We start from the raw sequence: 18850 nt of genomic DNA on the forward strand, positions 1-18850 counted from the left end.
CTCAAAATTCATGGCGACCAATGATCAATATAGTCGACTGACTTCATAACAGCTAAACGAATAGGGAATGCTGGGTCAACTTTCTCACAACTACGCCACGCGTTGAATAGAGTTGACAAGTCAAACACACTGCGTGGCATGGTTCAAATCATTCTCCCAATGACAATTTGAGGGAGTCTTGTCCACTCAGTACCTGGCCCAATTCGGCTAACGTAGCGGGTGTCTTTGACGCCGGCGCACACGTCTCCCGATAATATCCCAGACGTGTTCTGTTGAGGGAAGGTCAAGACTGATGGCTGGCCGTTGTGTTGCTGGTGTTTTGCTGCTTGGGGGAGTCAGTTGGGCATGAGCGTTATCGTGTTAAAAGACAAAACGTGGACCAGTATTTGGCGGACTGTTGGCACCCGCATTTTGTCTCGCCCGTACTGTCCAGCGATCCCTCCATAGACAATATGCAATGACGTTCTGGCAGTCATGGGGATCGCCTCGTATTATGACAGGCCCAGCCCACATCTGTAATGTTATCTTACGTCTACGTCTATCCCGAAAGTTCAGAGTGAATCTGAACTCATCTGAAAACATTAAACATTATTCGGAGATTTCCCCAGTTTCTATGCTTTTAACACCCTTGTCGTCTGGCTAGATTGTGTCGACGTGTTAACGGTGGTTCAACACGTGGTCGCCGAGCTGGCGCAAGTGAACAGTGACTTGATTGGCTGTTTGTTCTCGATTTCTTAACGCCTTGTTTCTGATTAATCATTGGACACATTGCACATACATACTGGCTACCTCTCGCCGAGTTCTATCAGGTTGAAGCAAGTCATAAGCCCTTAGGCGTTTATCACGTTGGAGATAACGCATTCCAAGTCTGATCGCTAATACAGCATTAAAGTAAGAGTAGAGAGCGTACCTGTTACAGTGGATAATGAAAATCAACATAAGAACAATGGCTCAGCGCGATTTGACGACCTTCCCCTGAAGTGTTAAAACCAAGAATGCCCCCTACCTACGTACACGGAGGAAGTATATGGTCCAGATGCCGTGATTCGGGTGTGTTTTGTTTTGGTTCCAAAATCGTTCAATCTCGTCAGTCTTTCTAACCTAATCTTTCTTCTCACGACCGATGATTACCGAACATTTATATTTCACGATCCCCTACTTTTTTGGAGAGTATACATTGCAGTGATTAACAACCTAGCACAACACCAGTTGAATTATCTCATCATCTTATCCAGGGAGGAGCGGGGAAAGGCGTATCACTGACGGCCTACGTCCTCATCGCCTTGCTGGAGAACAACGACCTTCCTAGGGTATGTCATTTCAAGACATTTGTGAATATAATACAATCATACTTTTGTGTTTGCTTGAATGAATGAATGATTAAATGATTGAATGGATGAATGAATGGATGACTTCATGGTTGAATGAATGGATGAATGAATGGATGAATGGATAGATGAATGGATGGATGAATGAATGGATGAATTGATGGATGAATGGATGGATGAATGGATGACTTAATGGATGAATGAATGGATGAATGGATGGATGAATGGATAGATGAATGATGGATGAATGGATGGATGAATGAATGGATGAATTGATGGATGAATGGATGGATAAATGGATGGATGAATGAATGGATGAATTGATGGATGAATGAATGGATGAATGAATGGATGAATGGATGGATGAATGAATGAATGAATGAATGAATGAATGAATTTTGTTTAACGCTGAGGTCAGCAGTAATCAACTTTTATCTTGAAGGCCTGTAAATAACCTGGATTAGGCAAACCAGACACTGAAGACAGAATCAACGATCTAGGCCTTTGGGGCACCAATGCACCATTGGAGACCGATCTATTTCAGTCTACTCCATTGACAAGCATATGTTATTGGGAACCAGTTCTATCATACTGTGACGATCCTCAATATATCTACCCATTACGAATAAACTGTACTGTAAACAAACATCTTGTCTTACACATGCACTTTTTATGGATTTTCTTTATAAAACAGGCTGTCCAGCAGCGGATTCGTAAGGCAACCACGAAGGCAGTTCGTTTCCTGGAGAATGAGACTCCAGCAGATGACTACGCTCTGGCCATCATGACCTATGCCCTGCAACTGGCCGGCAGCAACAAGGCCGACTCTTTGTTTGATACATTGAACTCTCATGCTATTGTTAAGGGTAAAGGTCACCATTTTTTGCAACATTTTAATAACGTTCACTGCTTCCCTTAAATTTCCAGGCAACATTTCGCTATGCAGGGTTGCTTCCCTTGGATACCTGTATCCGCTCCTGGTTGTTTCGAATCCCAGATGTGTCAAGATAATGATACTGTGTAAACTTCTACTGTAAACTACGGTTATAACGAACACGCTTATAACGAACTGACTGATATAACGAACTCATTTTTTAGTCCCGGCCATTTGTTGTATATATGCTGTTTATATGTTCATAACGAACTACGGTTATAACGAACTAAAATAAGTGGTCCCTTTGAGTTCGTTATAACCGTAGTGTACTGTATTTGGTATTTTCTGCCACACTGACGCACTATCACCCCACGATATAACCACAGCAATGTTTTAAGCAGTTATACGTCACATGGAATGACAGTAACACCTTGTGGGTGTATACAAGGTTGTAAAATCTCGACCTGCTATACTTTGTGCTTGCCTCCACATTAGGCTGGTATTTTGTGATATTACTGAAAGATCACTTACGAATTCTTGTAGATGGTCTCAAATATTGGCACCGTCCCGAAAAAACGTCTACTGAGTCCCACCGTTATTGGAGACCACCATCGCCCAAAAATGCCATCGACATCGAGATGACGTCATACGCTCTGCTAACATTCGTGGAAAAGGATGACTTCAATGGCGGTCTGAGCATCATGAAGTGGTTGGCATCTCAGCGTAACCCTCACGGTGGATTCGCGTCCACTCAGGTATAGTCTGGCTGGCAGAGTGAGTGAGTGAGTGAGTATGGTTTTACGCCGCTTTTAGCAATATTCCAGCAATATCACGGCGGGGGACACCAGAAATAGGCTTCACACATTGTACCCATGTCGGGAATCGAACCCGGGTCTTCGGCGTGACGAGCGAACGCTTTAACCACTAGGCTACCCGACCGCCCCCTGGCTGGCAGAAAGTCAGTGTTTTCAGATAGCTACCCTGTCCGCACTGGACACGTACATAGGCCCCGAATCGCCCTGGTCTCGCTCTTTTATATGTAATGCCAGCCTTCTTGAAACTATCACATCTCGAAACTTCGCGAATGAGCAATGATGTCCGGTGTTCATCGATACACACCAAGGGAGGTAACTCTAATTAACACTTCCAAGCAGGTGGGCGACGAGATATTGTATGAGCGCTTCGCTTCATTCAATCTGTGCCACTTACAATCAACATTACGACTATCCACTAAAAGCTGCTGCCACATAACAAGACTCATTCACATAAATCACGTAACTACGTAACTACGTAAGATACGTAACTGGGTTGATACGTAACTGGGTTGCTTCTTCAGGACCAACCTTTGTTTTTCTATTTGTGCTCGGTTCATGAAGCACATTCTAGGGAGAAAACGTTTTATATTTATCAATGTCGCTACTTGGCCATATGGTGATTATCTGTGGAGAGATTAGTTTTTTAAAAATACATTTACATGAACGTTTTAATACATTTAATAGAGTATGTTCATCACATTTGGGAATTGGTCTGCATCCACAACAAACTGTTTTACAACTGTGGAACATTGATATTTTTCCAGGATACGGTTATGGCCTTGCAGGCTCTGTCTGAGTTCGCCAAGATGGCGTACTCCAACAACTTCGACATCCAGGTGACAGTGAGCAGTGGCAGCTTCAGACACCAATTCTCCGTCAACCAGAACAACGCGCTCGTGCTCCAGAGTGTCGATGTGAGTACCGGCGTTCCAATACGCACCCATACACGCAGCGGAGTTAAATGCGCAACGTACACGCAGGGGAAGTAAACACGCACCGTACACGCAGAGGAAGTAAACGCGCACCGTACACGCAGGGGTGGTCAACACGCACCGTACACGCAGGGGAATTAAACACGCCCCCTGCACGCAGCGGAGTTAAATACGCAACGTACATACAGCGGCAGTTAACATGCACCGTACACGCAGCGAAGTTAAACGCGCACCGTACACGCAGGGGAAGTAAACACGCACCGTACACGCAGAGGAAGTAAACGCGCACCGTACACGCAGGGGTGGTCAACACGCACCGTACACGCAGGGGAAGTAAACACGCACCTTACATACAGCGACGGTTAAACATGTACCGTAGATGCAGCGTCAGTTATATGCGCATCCGTGCACACAGCGGCGATTTAACACGTGTCGTACACGAAGCGGACATAAACAAGCACCCGTACATGCAGCGGGAGTTACGCGCACCGTACGTGCAGAGACAGTTATATGCGCATCCGTACATTCAGCGACAGTTAAACATGTACCGTACACGCACTGCAATACATATCACCTCGCACACACATCCTCTGCATCTTCATCATTTATCCACGTATGACATACACAGTTCTTCAGGTTTGTGTATGAACCTAGAAGAACGCCGCTCACCATTTATTGAAAAAATGGCATATCAGGTTATCTAAAGATATTTTATAACGCTTCCATGGCAAACGTTATTTGACTTACCTTTCAATTGCTTCCCAGCCTTTTGTGCGTGATATTACGTGTTAGTGGTTGCGGTCACACTGAGAAACATATTCATGTACCATCGTTCCGCCAGCTATCATAGACATTTATCAAAATGCGATAAAAGCCATATGTAGATATTTCCGACAAGAGATACACCGACGTTCGAGATACATAAAGATATAGATGTTGTGATGCTTAACGTGTTCATTGTATATATATATAAATATTTCGAAATGGGAACAATTCCTGGCTTATTCACTGCTACGGTACATACATTTGCAGATGATATCGTCCTATTTTCAGATACTGTCTATGGGCTACAAAAACGAATTAATGTTTTATGTTGTTTTTGCGATAAATACCACTTGTCTGTAAACTTAGCTAAAACTAAAATCATTGTTTTTAAAAATGGTGGAAATTTATCAAGAGTCGAAAAGTTGTATTTTAACGAGCACCAGCTTGAATGTGTTTCAAGCTACAAACACTTGGGATTATTATTCTCTAGATAACTACCGTGGTCTGCTCATGTTAATAGTGCATCAACTCAAGCAGAAACAGGTTCTGTGTGGAATTCTTAAATCATTATATATGTTAAATCCATTACCTCATGATCTATTTTTTAAAATCTTTGATTCCCAAATCAGCCCAATTCTATTGTATGGCTCTGAAGTTTGGGGTGTTCATAATTACGCAGAAATAGAAGTTGTACAAATGTTTGCCCGTAAGAGATATTTATGTGTTAAACAGTCAACCGCAAACCATGTTGCTAGAGGAGAATGCGGAAGATACCCAATGTACATATCTGCATTTAAACGTGTTGTTAAGTATTGGTGGAAAATAATTAATATGCCTGAATCACGTTTGGTAAAGAAATGTTATAACTTATTATTGTCAGACTGTAGTAATGGTAAAACTAACAAGGCATCAAAAGTAAAACACATCCTATTCTCTACTGGTTTAAGTTACATATGGGAACAACAATTTATAAGTAATATCTCAAGCTTTCTGTCGTTATTAATACTCCGTCTAAAATTATCTTATGAACAAAATTGGCACGCAGCTATTTCATCAAGCTCAAAATCAAATCTTTACAGTTGATTCAAAACAAATTTCGACTTAGAAACATATTTAAAAGAATTATCACTTGTTAAATATAGACATGCCCTTGCGCAATTTAGATGCTGTTCCCACCAAGTCCGAATTAAGACTGGGAGGTATAAAAAAAAGAGTTAAAATCTGAAAGGTTGTGTCTGACTTGCAATCACAATCAAATTGAAGATGAATTTCATTTTATTAAAATATGTGATCGATATATACATTTAAGACGAAAATATGTACCCAACACGTTTTACCTGTACCCCTCCATACATACGTTTAATATTTTAATGGCATCAAATAATGTATTACTCATTCAAAATCTATCCGTATTCATTTACAAAGCAATGAAACACGTCTTGTGTAAATCACCTAAAATTTATTTTTGTGTTATAATGTTTCTCTCTCACTGTAAACTCTGTAATGTATAATGGGCCTGTGGCCTACAATACCTAATGAATAAAGACTATATACATACATTCTTACACACCTAACACAGTCACTCCCATCTTGCCGCCATTGTCCAGCGCCAGGACCACAAAGCGGTCTTAGCGTTACGATCGATGATCGTAACTCCCATACTTAAACATAGACTTACGATGGTCGCTTTGTGGAACGGGGCCAGGTATATATCATACACACAAACATTTTGCAATTTCCTTTCAGACAGTTTTCAGTTCTTCACATATTTCCGGTTTCATATTTTCTCCAGTTATGCACGCATCACTCCCATCTTGTTGCTATTGCCCAGCTTCCCGTTCCCCAAAGCGATCTTAGCGCCACTATAGTCGTAGCGCTGTGATCGCTTTGTGTAAGAGGGCCCAAGTATGCATACATATAAACCTTTTGCATTTTTCTTTCAGACAGTTTTCAGTATTTTAAGTTCTTCACATATTTCCGTTTTTATATTTTTTCCAGCTACCATCCATTCCCGAAGGTGTCAATGTTGAGGCCACAGGAAATGGCATCGCTCTCGTTGAGGTATGTGTATTGTTGATTAAAACGTTAACATGCAAAGTTTATTTTGTTTGTTTGTTGTTTAACGCTGAACGCATCAATACTCCAGCAATAAGACGGCGGCATGTAACTAGTCGAGTCTGGACGAGACAAACCAGTGATTAATACTGCGAGCAGCGATCCACGCCTTAGGGACGATGACATGCTACCTTCGAGCCTACCCATTAAGTCTCTTCTTAAGACAAGCATAGGTTTATGACCCGGTATCCCGATGTAGTCACCATGTAATGATATGGTTCCCTGGTAAGTTAGTGAGTGAGTGAGTTGGGGTTAACGCCGCTTTTAACAGTATTCCAGTTATATCACGGCGTGTCAGCTTAATGTGGGAGGAAAGCCCGAAGTAAGGCAGGTCTTAGACGTTAACCACTTCGGTGAAACCCACGAGCACGGGTATGGTGCTGACAAACCTAGAAACATAATCGGGGCGAACCGGGATTCGAACCCACAATCATAGGTTTCTGGCGTGCCCAAGGGAAGCAACTCTGCACAGGGAATCGCGGCGCCTTAGACGACTGGGCCACCCGTGCCCTCTCCCTGGTAAGTATTAATACTGAGTAAACATCAGGGTAGCTGGGATGTTACCAGAACATAGTCGCAGTTTGTAAGCAGTTTGTAAGCAGTTTGTAAGCAGCATTTGTAATCATGAGTAGTACAACGATTTGCTCCATCAAAACTGCCTTATTCTTCGTTTTTCATCAAGGTCTTGAAAAATCAACTAAGCAACTTTTAGTTTTCTGTGTTATGTGTTCAGTTTAGACAAAAACAATGAGGGAGGTAGAGTAGCTTGCTGGTTAAAGTGTTCGCTCGACACGCCGAGGGCCCAGGTTCGATTCCCCACTATGTGTACAGCCGAATTCCCCGCCATGATATTGCTGGAAATTATGCTAAAACATAACAATGAATTAAACAGGACCATGTTATTGTTGCAAGCTATGTTTTCTTTAATATGAGTTATGATACACCTAGTAACCCTTATATGCCGTTCAGGTCGCCGTGTTCTTCAACGTTGAGGATGAGGTGGAGGAGCCAACATTTGATGTTACCGTCTCGCTGCTGAAGGAGGACATCAACGCCATCACCGTCCAGACCTGCACCAGGTGAGGGTGGGGGCAGCCATCACACTTCATACCGTCAAACCATAATACACGTGAATGACGACATGGAACATGGATAAGTTATTGATATATCAAATCATGGTTCGCCCTGTTTGTCTTTCGTGGTTTGAAAGCAGCATACCCGTGCACGTGGGTGGAACCAATGTTGAAAATGGCTAAGGCCTGCTTTGTGTTTTCCTCCCACATCAAGCTGATACGACGTGACATACATGGATTAATGTTAAACAATGGGTGCCGTTTTTGCGGGTACTTATCTTTGTCGCATGCGTGATAAGGTGTTCGCAAACGGGGACCAAGTCATGCACGACAGGTATTCCCATGAGAGTTTAAATAAAACGTCGAACTAATAAACTAAATAACCAGGAAGGACCGCTTTTGTGCTCTCATGCAAAAGTCATGGCACATTTCGAACTGTCAAATCGGTACCACATGTATATGTCTTAGCAACAAGGTACGGTTTTGGTTTGGTTTGGTTTGTTGTTTAACGCCGCACTCAGCAATATTCCAGTTATGTGACGGCGGTCTGTACATAATCGAGTCTGGACCAGACAATCCAGTGATTAATATCATGAGCATCGACCCACGCAATTGGGATCGATGACATGCATCAGCCAAGTCAGCGAGCCTGACCACCCGATCCCGTTAGTCGCCTCTTACGACAAGCATAGTCACCTTTTACGGCAAGCATGTGTTGCTGAAGACCTATTCTACCCCGGAATCTTCACGGGATACAAGGTACGGAATGTTGGCTCAAGTTTTGTCATTACTGTCTAGATGATCCTCAGACGAGCGAGCACTGGTGCCACTGGAGTTACACTTTGTTCCTTCAATGGTAGAAACTCCTTGGTTGGAATAGGACGTTAATTTGCCATTTTGGCTGACATTGAGTATTTGAAATATCAACACCGAAAATGTTCAAATTTCGCTAGAATGTATAATGTGAATATTTTAAGTAAAAGCTAATGGTTTGGTAGCGTCACGGATCAGCAGCATTGTTTGCATACAGCAGTACAAGTCAACCACTGAGGTTAATACACGTCGAGGCCAGAAAGGTCAATAGCGACAACGAGGCACATTTTATTCATAAATTATAGTAATACGTAATGTCACTTCCAAATATGGTATACATTTCTTGTAAATGGAATGACGCGACCACTTCTTGGACAGTTATGAAGCGAAGTTGTCGGACTATCAACAGACTACTACAGATAGAGAAAAACAACAACTATACTTTAGTGAAATTAGGGTCGATCATGTTGCATCAGGATAAACGTACCTGATATTTCTTTGGTGTATTTTGTAACCAAATCGCGTCAAACGCTCAGAAAACCTGCGTCATGACGAAACTTGCTAAATGATTTTGTTGTTGTGAGGCTGTTGCGGTTTCCAGGGTATAGAACCGCCTCCGTGGTCTAATGGTAGAGCGTCCGCCCGGAGAGCGGAAGGTCCGGGGTTCGATCCCCGGCCGCGTCATACCCAAAGACGTTAAAAGATGGAAGTTGTTGTTACCCTGTCAGGCGCTCGGCATTAAGGGACTAAAACAAGGACTGGTCGGCTCGGAGTCAGTATGCTGTGTCTGAGTGGGGTATTCATGTTAACTTTTAAGGAACTGAGGGGGCAGAATTTCATTGAAATTCGATTTTGAAAGAATCCGCTGTATTTATCTGTCAGTAGATTTCATGAGCTTTTCAGGTTTTCAACAGAGGGAAAGTCATTAAAGCATCGCAGTCAATATTGTTTCCTTAAGTGAGAATAATGTTTACATATCTTCACATGGTGTACATATTCTTGTTTTTCTTCACATAGTATTCACAGAAGCTTTCATCATGAGGAATGCCTCCCTACTTAAACATTTAACTTATTTTTTTTGCATCGGAATTTTGCAATCAGGATTCTGTTTGGTATTCAAAATCCCATTTGTCTCAGATGGTTGTCGACGGGCACCAGCGGCATGGCCATCCTGGAACTCGGAGTTCCCTCCGGCTTCGAGGCGGATCTTGAAACACTCACCAGACTGAAGACCCTCAAGAGAGTCGAGACTCCCAACAAGAAGGTGGTTCTGTATTTTGACGAGGTGAGCCATTCCTCTACTGCACCACATGTTCTGCATATTGTACAAAACATCTTCCAATATATTAGATAAAAAAATGCGTAATGGTCACGGATCGCCCAGTCGGCTTAAGCACTGCTATTCGCCTTCGAATACGGGCACGGATGGGCCAGTCGTCTAAGGCGCCGCAATTCGCTGTGCAGAGTTACGTCCCTAAGACATGCCAGAAATCTATGATTGTGGGTACGAATCCCGGTTCGCCCCGATTATGTTTCTAGGTTTGTCAGCACCATACCCGTGCTCGTGGTTTTCACCGAAATGGTAACCATCTGAGACCTGCATCACTTCGGGCTTTCCTCCCACATTAAGCTGACACGCCGTGATATAACTGGAATACCCAACTCACTCACTCACTAACTCGACGTTCGAAGATCTTCTGATCGTGGGTTCGCATTCTAGATTCGACCTGATTATGGTTCCTGTATGGTAAACTCCACAACAGTTCTCATGGGTTTCACAACATGGTACATGTCTATGACTCGCATCCTTTTCATCTTTTCCTCTTACATTAAACTGACATGCCCTGATGATACTGTTCAAAGTGAAGAATAAAGTTTAACCCAACTCACTCAGTTACCACATCGCCTTCAGGACCTCCAGGGACCTTTCCATCGGTTACCAGCAGAATCCTGATGATCTTTTATGCGCATTTTAAGCCAAGATGGGACCTAGATAGATCACCATCACCATCAACATCACCATCACCATCACCATCACCATCCCCAGGAGTCCAGAGCAAACAGTAGAAAAAATTGATCTCACCCCCACTAAAGAAGTACCATCGAGTGGCGTCAGTAGACACATTCATGACTTCCGTTTGGATCAGTTATAGGGCATAATCATGATTTAATACCTCATTATGGTCAATACCATGCCACAGAACGACGTCAGTTGAGTGAAGCTACTGCTTCAGGACAATGTGAACATGCACACGTCACAGATAGCAGTGGCTTCAGGTGCCGATTTTGGCTTTGACTTGCTCCCTACGCTGTGTCCCTTAAGCCCACGACCTGGCACCCACTGGCGTTTATCTTTCAAAAAAAGGCACATCACACCTGCAGGGTAATTGGTTTTGTACCTGTAACGACGAGGCATTTGCCGCCGTGGTGGACTCAATGGGCGCCAAGATGAAGATTTCTGTTTGTCTGTTGTTTAACACCCCAATCAGCAATATTTCAGCTATCTGACTGGACCAGGCAATCCAGTGATTGATAGGAACATCGATCCCCGCTATTGAGATACAATGAGATTTTGTTTGTTTTATTTGTTGTTTAACGCCGCACTCAGCAATATTCCAGCTATATGACGGCGGTCTGTAAATAATCGAGTCTGGACCAGACAATCATGAGCATCGATCCACGCAATTAGGATACGATGACATGCATCAACCAAGTCAGCGAGCCTAACCACCCGATCCCGTTTGTGGCCTCTTACGACAAGCATAGTCTCCGCTTACGATAAGCATGGGTTGCTGAAGACCTAGTCTACCCCGGATCTTCAAGGGTCATGAAGACCTCTACAGGGCCCAGTAAGCACAGCTTGAACATCGCTTCCCATGTTGACAGACGTCAAAGGCGATTGTGTTAAAAAACAATGAGTGAACATAGTCATAGAATTCACATTTACCGGCCATTGCGATCATCCCATCACACAACACTATACATTATGTTGGGGTTTGATGACGTTACAAGAATGTTTCGCTAAAAACCTATAATTTACACGTCATAACATGATTCTGTTAAGTACAGAAAACTACGGTTATAACGAGCTCAAAGGGACTACTAATTTTAGTTTGTTATAACCGTAATTTGTTATAAGCATATATACAGCATAACTACAGCAAATAGTCGGGACTAAAAAGTTAGTTCGTAATATCCGTCAGTTCGTTATAAGCGTGTTCGTTATAACCGTAGTTTACTGTATGTGGAACACCCTTTGTGAGACTGCAATACTTTGTACTTTATCAATGTCATAGATCGGGACCACGCCTGTGATGCTCCCAGACCCATAGCGCCACAGCTAATGTAAAGTGATGGGAGTAACAAGAATCTCAGCCCTACGATCATATTGTGCCAGTAACTTAGAGGGGCAGATTTAACCATGATGACAAGATTCTACTGTTTGTGTTACTAACGCGACTCTGCCAATGTCACAGATCGGGACCACGCCTGTGATACTCCCAGACCCATAGCGTCACAGCTAATGTAAAGTGTAGGAGTAACAAGAATCTCAGCCCTACGATCATATTGTGCAAGTAACTTAGAGGGGCAGATTTAACCATTATGACAAGATTCTACTGTTTGTGTTACTAACGCGACTCTGCCAATGTCACAGATCGGGACCACGCCTGTGATACTCCCAGACCCATAGCGTTACAGCTAATGTAAAGTGTAGGAGTAACAAGAATCTCAGCCCTACGATCATATTGTGCAAGTAACTTAGAGGGGCAGATTTAACCATTATGACAAGATTCTACTGTTTGTGTTACTAACGCGACTCTGCCAATGTCACAGATCGGGACCACGCCTGTGATACTCCCAGACCCATAGCGTCACAGCTAATGTAAAGTGTAGGAGTAACAAGAATCTCAGCCCTACGATCATATTGTGCAAGTAACTTAGAGGGGCAGATTTAACCATTATGACAAGATTCTACTGTTTGTGTTACTAACGCGACTCTGCCAATGTCACAGATCGGGACCACGCCTGTGATACTCCCAGACCCATAGCGTCACAGCTAATGTAAAGTGTAGGAGTAACAAGAATCTCAGCCCTACGATCATATTGTGCAAGTAACTTAGAGGGGCAGATTTAACCATTATGACAAGATTCTACTGTTTGTGTTACTAACTCGACTCTGCCAATGTCACAGATCGGGACCACCCCAGTGTGTCTGTCCGTCACCCTCCAGAGAACAGGACTTGTGGCCAAGTCACAGCCCGTCCCTGTCAGAGTCTACGACTACTATGAGCCATGTAAGTGTTAACACTAATTATATGTTTACATGAATACATCAGAACTGCCCGACCACCCCATGCGTTGATGATGCTTGGGACCCACAGCATGGTAGTCACCTGATTTCCTTATCAGTCTAGGTCTGTTGTGATAAACCGACGTTGTTATCAGATGAATAGACATCACAGGTGATATTTGAATCTGTGGCAGCGGTGATGAGGAAGCTCAGGCATTAAGGGGTTGAAACAAGCAGTATATGTGATTATAATGTGACTGAGTAGAATATCCATGTTAAACTGCGCTTGGTATCTCTGTGGGCTTAGTGCTATAAAACCAGCATAAATATCTGGAACGCGATGTTAAACTGCGCTTGGTATATCTGTGGGCTTAGCGCTATAAAACCAGCATAAATATCTGGAACGCTATGTTAAACCCCATTTCACCATCACCTCAATCTCTGTAGCTTGGATGATGACGCGGAATTGAAACCAAATGGCGTGAATCGTTGCTCATCTTTTCATTCTCTGGTTTGCCTGGTCCAGATTCGACTCTTACATGCCGCCTTGATATAGCTGGCTGCGGCGATAAACAACATTCATTACCTCACTCACTCGATGTTGGTTTGCATCACAGATATATATTTTCCAAAGTGAATTACTGTGTGAATGCTTGTGTAATAAGTCTAGTGGCGCATTTACCAACAACATACAGCAAAATAATTATTTACCAATAACATTCATTTTTTTCAGCCAATCAGGTGACAACGTTCTACCAGTCCCAGCTTCTGAAGAATTCCAACATCTGTAGCGTGTGTGGGGTGTGCGAGATCTGCGTGGTGAGTTCTGATGTGATGTCTTGTTTGTACAATGAGAATCAGCCTACAAAGTATGCATGCATAATCAAACAGGAGAATTAATCATTATTATTATAAAATGTGATTTTCCACTCAAACAAATTAAATGATTATCACTGTAATGTGTTATATTTGTTCACTGTCTCAACTTTGACAAATGTAAATTTATGTCAACTAAGAAGCCATTATTTCAAAAACAAATTATTAAAACTTCATATTGTAAAATGCGGCGAAATGTTGAAAGTGACCCCGAAGAGTTGCACAATTTTCAGACATTAAGGACATTTCTTACGGAATGTTCATGCGTCTGAAAAACCCGATTTTACACCAAATCAATATCTCAAATTGCGATGGTTTACACTATACATCTGACCATACTAAACAGTTCATTTTTGTTTTTACACTCCACGCATTCTTCGTGATTACATTATTTCATAAAAATATGTTTATTACAAATAGATCAGGTAATTTTGGTCAATTAACTCAGACTTTTATTTTATTTTAAAATTCGCCATACTCGAAAGTACAAAACACTTGGAGAATTTTAATTATTTTCATTCATCGTTCATTTATGATCACGTTTTGTTTCTGTACATTATACCGCCGTTGAGGAGGAAGTGTAGAAATTCAGAACAATTTGGTCTTCTTTTTCTACATCACCTTGCCGATGTGGCTCACCATTCGTGACCAACTCGTGTTATTCCGGGACAAGCCGTATAGCGACTCGTGTCCCTCTCATGGCCATTTTTGCGACCGGGTTCCGTCTTAGCGCAAACGGGCATACCTAAAACAATTGTCAACTCGTTGCGTAATGGTTCACATATCTTTCCCCATATACTTTATATATTTCAGATGCAATTTAAAGCACATCGGGACGTGAGGAATTATACAGTATGACTGAACACATTTAACTGTGTCTTGGGTATATTTTTAGATGCAAGACATATGTAAAATCAAAAATTATATCTGACGGATTCTTTGGCGAAGAACTTGAAATCATACGCGCATTCTGATTGGTGTGTCGTATTTTCGCACATAACATTCATCGATAGGGGGATGAGTCTTCTTGCAGGTTACGGAAAGGGGCGAGTGGTGACGAATGGTGGCTCACATTAACGTGTTCACTTGTGTGAAGTGTTGGCTTACTCTTATTTCAGGCCAGGCGAGGGAGATAGACACCATAATCTGACTCAACGACCAGCTACATCGATTTTCAGCCATAAACCTGGCAAAATCACGTGTAAACATGTTGGTGCTATATTGATACAATAAAGGCTTTACAACATTAACACATTTGTCGTTGAGAAGTGAATCTATGGTGGCGGGTCGGAACCAGTAACATATTTCCGGATTAACGAATCATGTGTACAGGAGGACACAGGTATGTTGAGGATGGAGGCGCTTTTAAGAAACGTGGGTGCCACGCATGTTACGAACGACCCTTATGTATAATTATACTCTAGTTGGGACCGTTTGTCTTGATAGAGATATGTTTGTGTACTGAATTACAATCTTTCTCGCTAGTCCCATTGTGAATAAATTACTAGATTTGACGCATCAGCGAACCAAAGGATGCAAGTCACTGTTTTGACCTCTGCCATGCGTTACCGTGTTGATTCATTTGACTTGCTTTTGCACATGTTTGTGGTGGATGCCACTGTAGCCTCACCTCTTCGCGCAAACACGGTATCTTCACAAATTGATAGTGATTCATAAACACCTGCTATAATACAGTTGGACATATCTATGAACTATGATTTCAGCAGATATTTCTCATGATTATGGAAATGGTTTTGTTGCTGTTAGTATTTCAAATTCATCTCCTGTTCTACATGATTGTTGATTTGATTGTTTGTTGTTTAACGCAGCACTCAGCAATATTCCAGCTATATGACGGCGGTCTGTAAATAATCGAGTGTGGACCAGACAATCCAGTGATTGATATCATGAGCATCGATCCACGCCATTGGGATACGATGACATGCATCAACCAAGTCAGTGAGCCTGACCACCCGATCCCGTTCGTCGCCTCTTACGACCATCATAGACGCCTTTTACGGAAAGCAAAGGTTGCTGAAGACCAATTCTACCCCGGATCTTCACGGGAATGTTCTACATGAAAGTAATGTAATTGTTCCCACTGACAAGGCCCAAAATACCATGATATCTAAGCATCTCTTCATTAATAGTTTGAGATTGAAGAATCTTCGTATAAGTGATACGTCAAATAATTACACATGTGAGGCCAGTGTATGTTAAGCGAGGAAGTTATCTGCCCAAAACCACTATTCAGTATTATCAACTTCTGTTTTGACTCTAAAACCTGAAGACATGCTCATTCCTCTTTTGTATTTTATTCCAAAGCACCGAAAACTTCGTACAAAGAGATTTGTAACACCAAATCCCTGTCTCAAACCATAACCCTTAATACAGTCAAGGGGAAACTATCTTTATATGTAAAGAAAGTATTTGAGACAAATGGAATCAATACCATGTGGATTCTGAAACTCGGGGATTTGCTTGGTTTTTTTTGTAATATCAGAAAACAACAAAGTTCAATTATGTAAAAAATTTGGTGTTTTTTTAAATTTTAGACACGACTGTCAAACACTCCAAACTCAAGGGGAAAACTTATTCCTTGATTTATGGGACATGTGTTACTAAACTTGGTGATTTCACCTTATTCCTTGATCCTGAGAACCGGGATTCAAACCCCCGATCATAGGTTTCTGGTATACCAAACAGACGTAACTCTGCGTGGCGAATTACGGCGTCTTAGACGACTGGACATGTCATGCATTTTTCAAGATTGCTGGCGAGAGCAATCTGACGCTCTCCCTTGCTGATATAAAGAAACTGTTCCCTTCCGGGGGCCTTGAACCGGGTGACCACCAATGGAACTGAGGGCTTGACTTGTATATCACCCCAGCGGGTCATGCCATGACAAATTAACTATAGTAATATAAAAACTTGGGTGTTCTTTAACTTCTTTCGAGTAGTACATCTTCCAATAAAAACTAAAAAGGTCTTCCGTGTAAGACGATCCCAAAAGTAGTATGTGTGATTCAGCTGGAGTATTGTTAGATAAGGCTTCATACAACACTCACTCACTCAATGACATATGATATTAATGTGGAATATGATACTCGTACAAACATGACCCATGATTAAGTCCAGCCTTTGCCAGTAAACTGTAACACGAGTCGTATCTCTGCATACCATAGTAAGATGGTACTCGACTCGAGTACAATGTAATTATGCTCCTATTGTTTCCTTCGATTGCATTACAGTTTAAAACTTTCGTCATGCAAACAACAATCCTTCACTTGATAAGAGAATGTTGAAGTAAGGAAAGATAGTAAAATTATTGTCTGGTAAATTTGATTGTTGAGAAGATATTCTTATTTTTGAAATATTTGTTATCACATTTCTTTAATTCTATTTGACAATGACATTATATATATGCATACTTGAGAATGTAAGTGGTGGTTTACGTCAGAAAGCTTAAATATCAACATGTAATTAATAGTTCATCATATTTCCTTTTAATAATTAGCTTACTTAGATAATTAGCTTACAGTTTAACCGTACCTCGGGGACAGTGAGTGAGTGAGTGAGTGAGTGAGTTGAGTTTTACGCCGCTTTTAACAGTATTCCAGTTATATCACGGCGTACTTTGGGGACAGACCTTAACATGGAGAATGCAAAACAGACGGGCGTCCATGCCGATACACTGCCTTGTCAGAAAGGAAAGTACATAACAAAAAGAGAGAGAGTAGAACAGCTGTTTGAACTGTGCAACAATAAGCTTCCAAGTGAATATGATACACATATGTGTACATATATGGATATTACATGCCTTATTTCGGTAGGTGTATCTACGGAATCGATAGCAAACTTCCATATTAACAGTTCGGACAACCCCTGGGTTGAGGCCGACGGCTTAGGGAGCACGAAGTCCGGCACCGACGTACTGCCATACATGGAAGTTTGCTTCAGCGTCACCTTCCAGCACGTCTAGCTTGGTGTGCACAGCATCTGATGCTCAGGCGACAAGACTGGGACAGTATACTGTTAACAGATGAACCCAATTTTATCTAGACAGCATTGACGGTCGTGCAAGCGTCGACGTGCATCCAGGAGTAAGTTTTGTCGACGTTAGCGTTGCGATCAACGTCATCAGTTTAGAGGTGGAAGTGTAATGGTATGGGGTGGCATCACAACTCATGTGAGACCACAACTCATCTTAATATCAATTTGAATGGCGTACGCTACTTGGACGACAGCGTGTACTCAAATATAAAATCACGTGTTATGGTTAATGGTAACGTATCAGCTCCTTTTCTGAGTTATGCTTGCGTACGACAAGGGGGGAAATTATCTCCATTACTTTTCTCAATTTATCTCATAACACCCTGTAGACTTCGGACACAACACAATGTGTACTCCTCACAGCTTCTATGTTGTGGGGTGAGGTGAAGTGGGGTTAAACGTCGCGTTAAAGATTATTGCACTTATATAGCAACGTGCATGCACATGAGTGGGGCTCCTTGTACTTGTCCGGACTTATGACGATTTTATAGTGCTAGCTCAATGAGATACCAGTCCGCAGTTTAACATGAACACCGGACTCAGACACAGTATACTGACTCCGAGCCGACCAGTCCTTATTCTATCCCCTTAATGCCAAGCGCGGGGCAGGGTGACAAGTACCATCTTTTAACGTCTTTTGGTATGACGTAGCCGGGGATCGAACCCACGATCTTCCGCTCCCAGCATACCTCTATCCACTAGACCACGGAGGCGGCCCTGCGGTAATCTTGTTCAATCGGTGCGATATGAGAATATGTCCCTTGTAACTTCAAAAAGAGTACTTTTTAATTTTCAGTCAACGTGTTATTTATCCTTCCTCTTTGTTGTAAAATTGACTTGCCAACTCAATGACCTGTGTTTATAGATGGCGCTGTCGAACAATGTCAGTCTCATGACGTCACACCCAAACACTGC

At 42.2% G+C, this 18850-nt stretch overlaps 1 protein-coding gene across 1 annotated transcript in view; it reads left to right on the forward strand.

Moving 5' to 3' along the window:
* Window positions 1-15132, forward strand: part of LOC124117074 (CD109 antigen-like) — a 45447-nt gene extending 30315 nt beyond the window's left edge. The window contains exons 28-37 of the mRNA XM_046478777.2: window positions 1236-1310; window positions 2023-2194; window positions 2746-2957; window positions 3782-3931; window positions 6713-6775; window positions 7799-7908; window positions 9853-10000; window positions 12908-13010; window positions 13740-13825; window positions 15001-15132. Of these exons, the coding sequence (XP_046334733.2) occupies window positions 1236-1310; window positions 2023-2194; window positions 2746-2957; window positions 3782-3931; window positions 6713-6775; window positions 7799-7908; window positions 9853-10000; window positions 12908-13010; window positions 13740-13825; window positions 15001-15018 (1137 nt within the window). The 3' untranslated portion in view covers window positions 15019-15132. The remainder of the gene's footprint in view (window positions 1-1235; window positions 1311-2022; window positions 2195-2745; window positions 2958-3781; window positions 3932-6712; window positions 6776-7798; window positions 7909-9852; window positions 10001-12907; window positions 13011-13739; window positions 13826-15000) is intronic.
* Window positions 15133-18850: the final 3718 nt, after the last annotated feature.

Source organism: Haliotis rufescens, unplaced genomic scaffold (assembly GCF_023055435.1).
Source record: "Haliotis rufescens isolate VD_foot unplaced genomic scaffold, xgHalRufe1.0.p SCAF_7, whole genome shotgun sequence".
Lineage (NCBI taxonomy): Eukaryota > Metazoa > Mollusca > Gastropoda > Lepetellida > Haliotidae > Haliotis > Haliotis rufescens.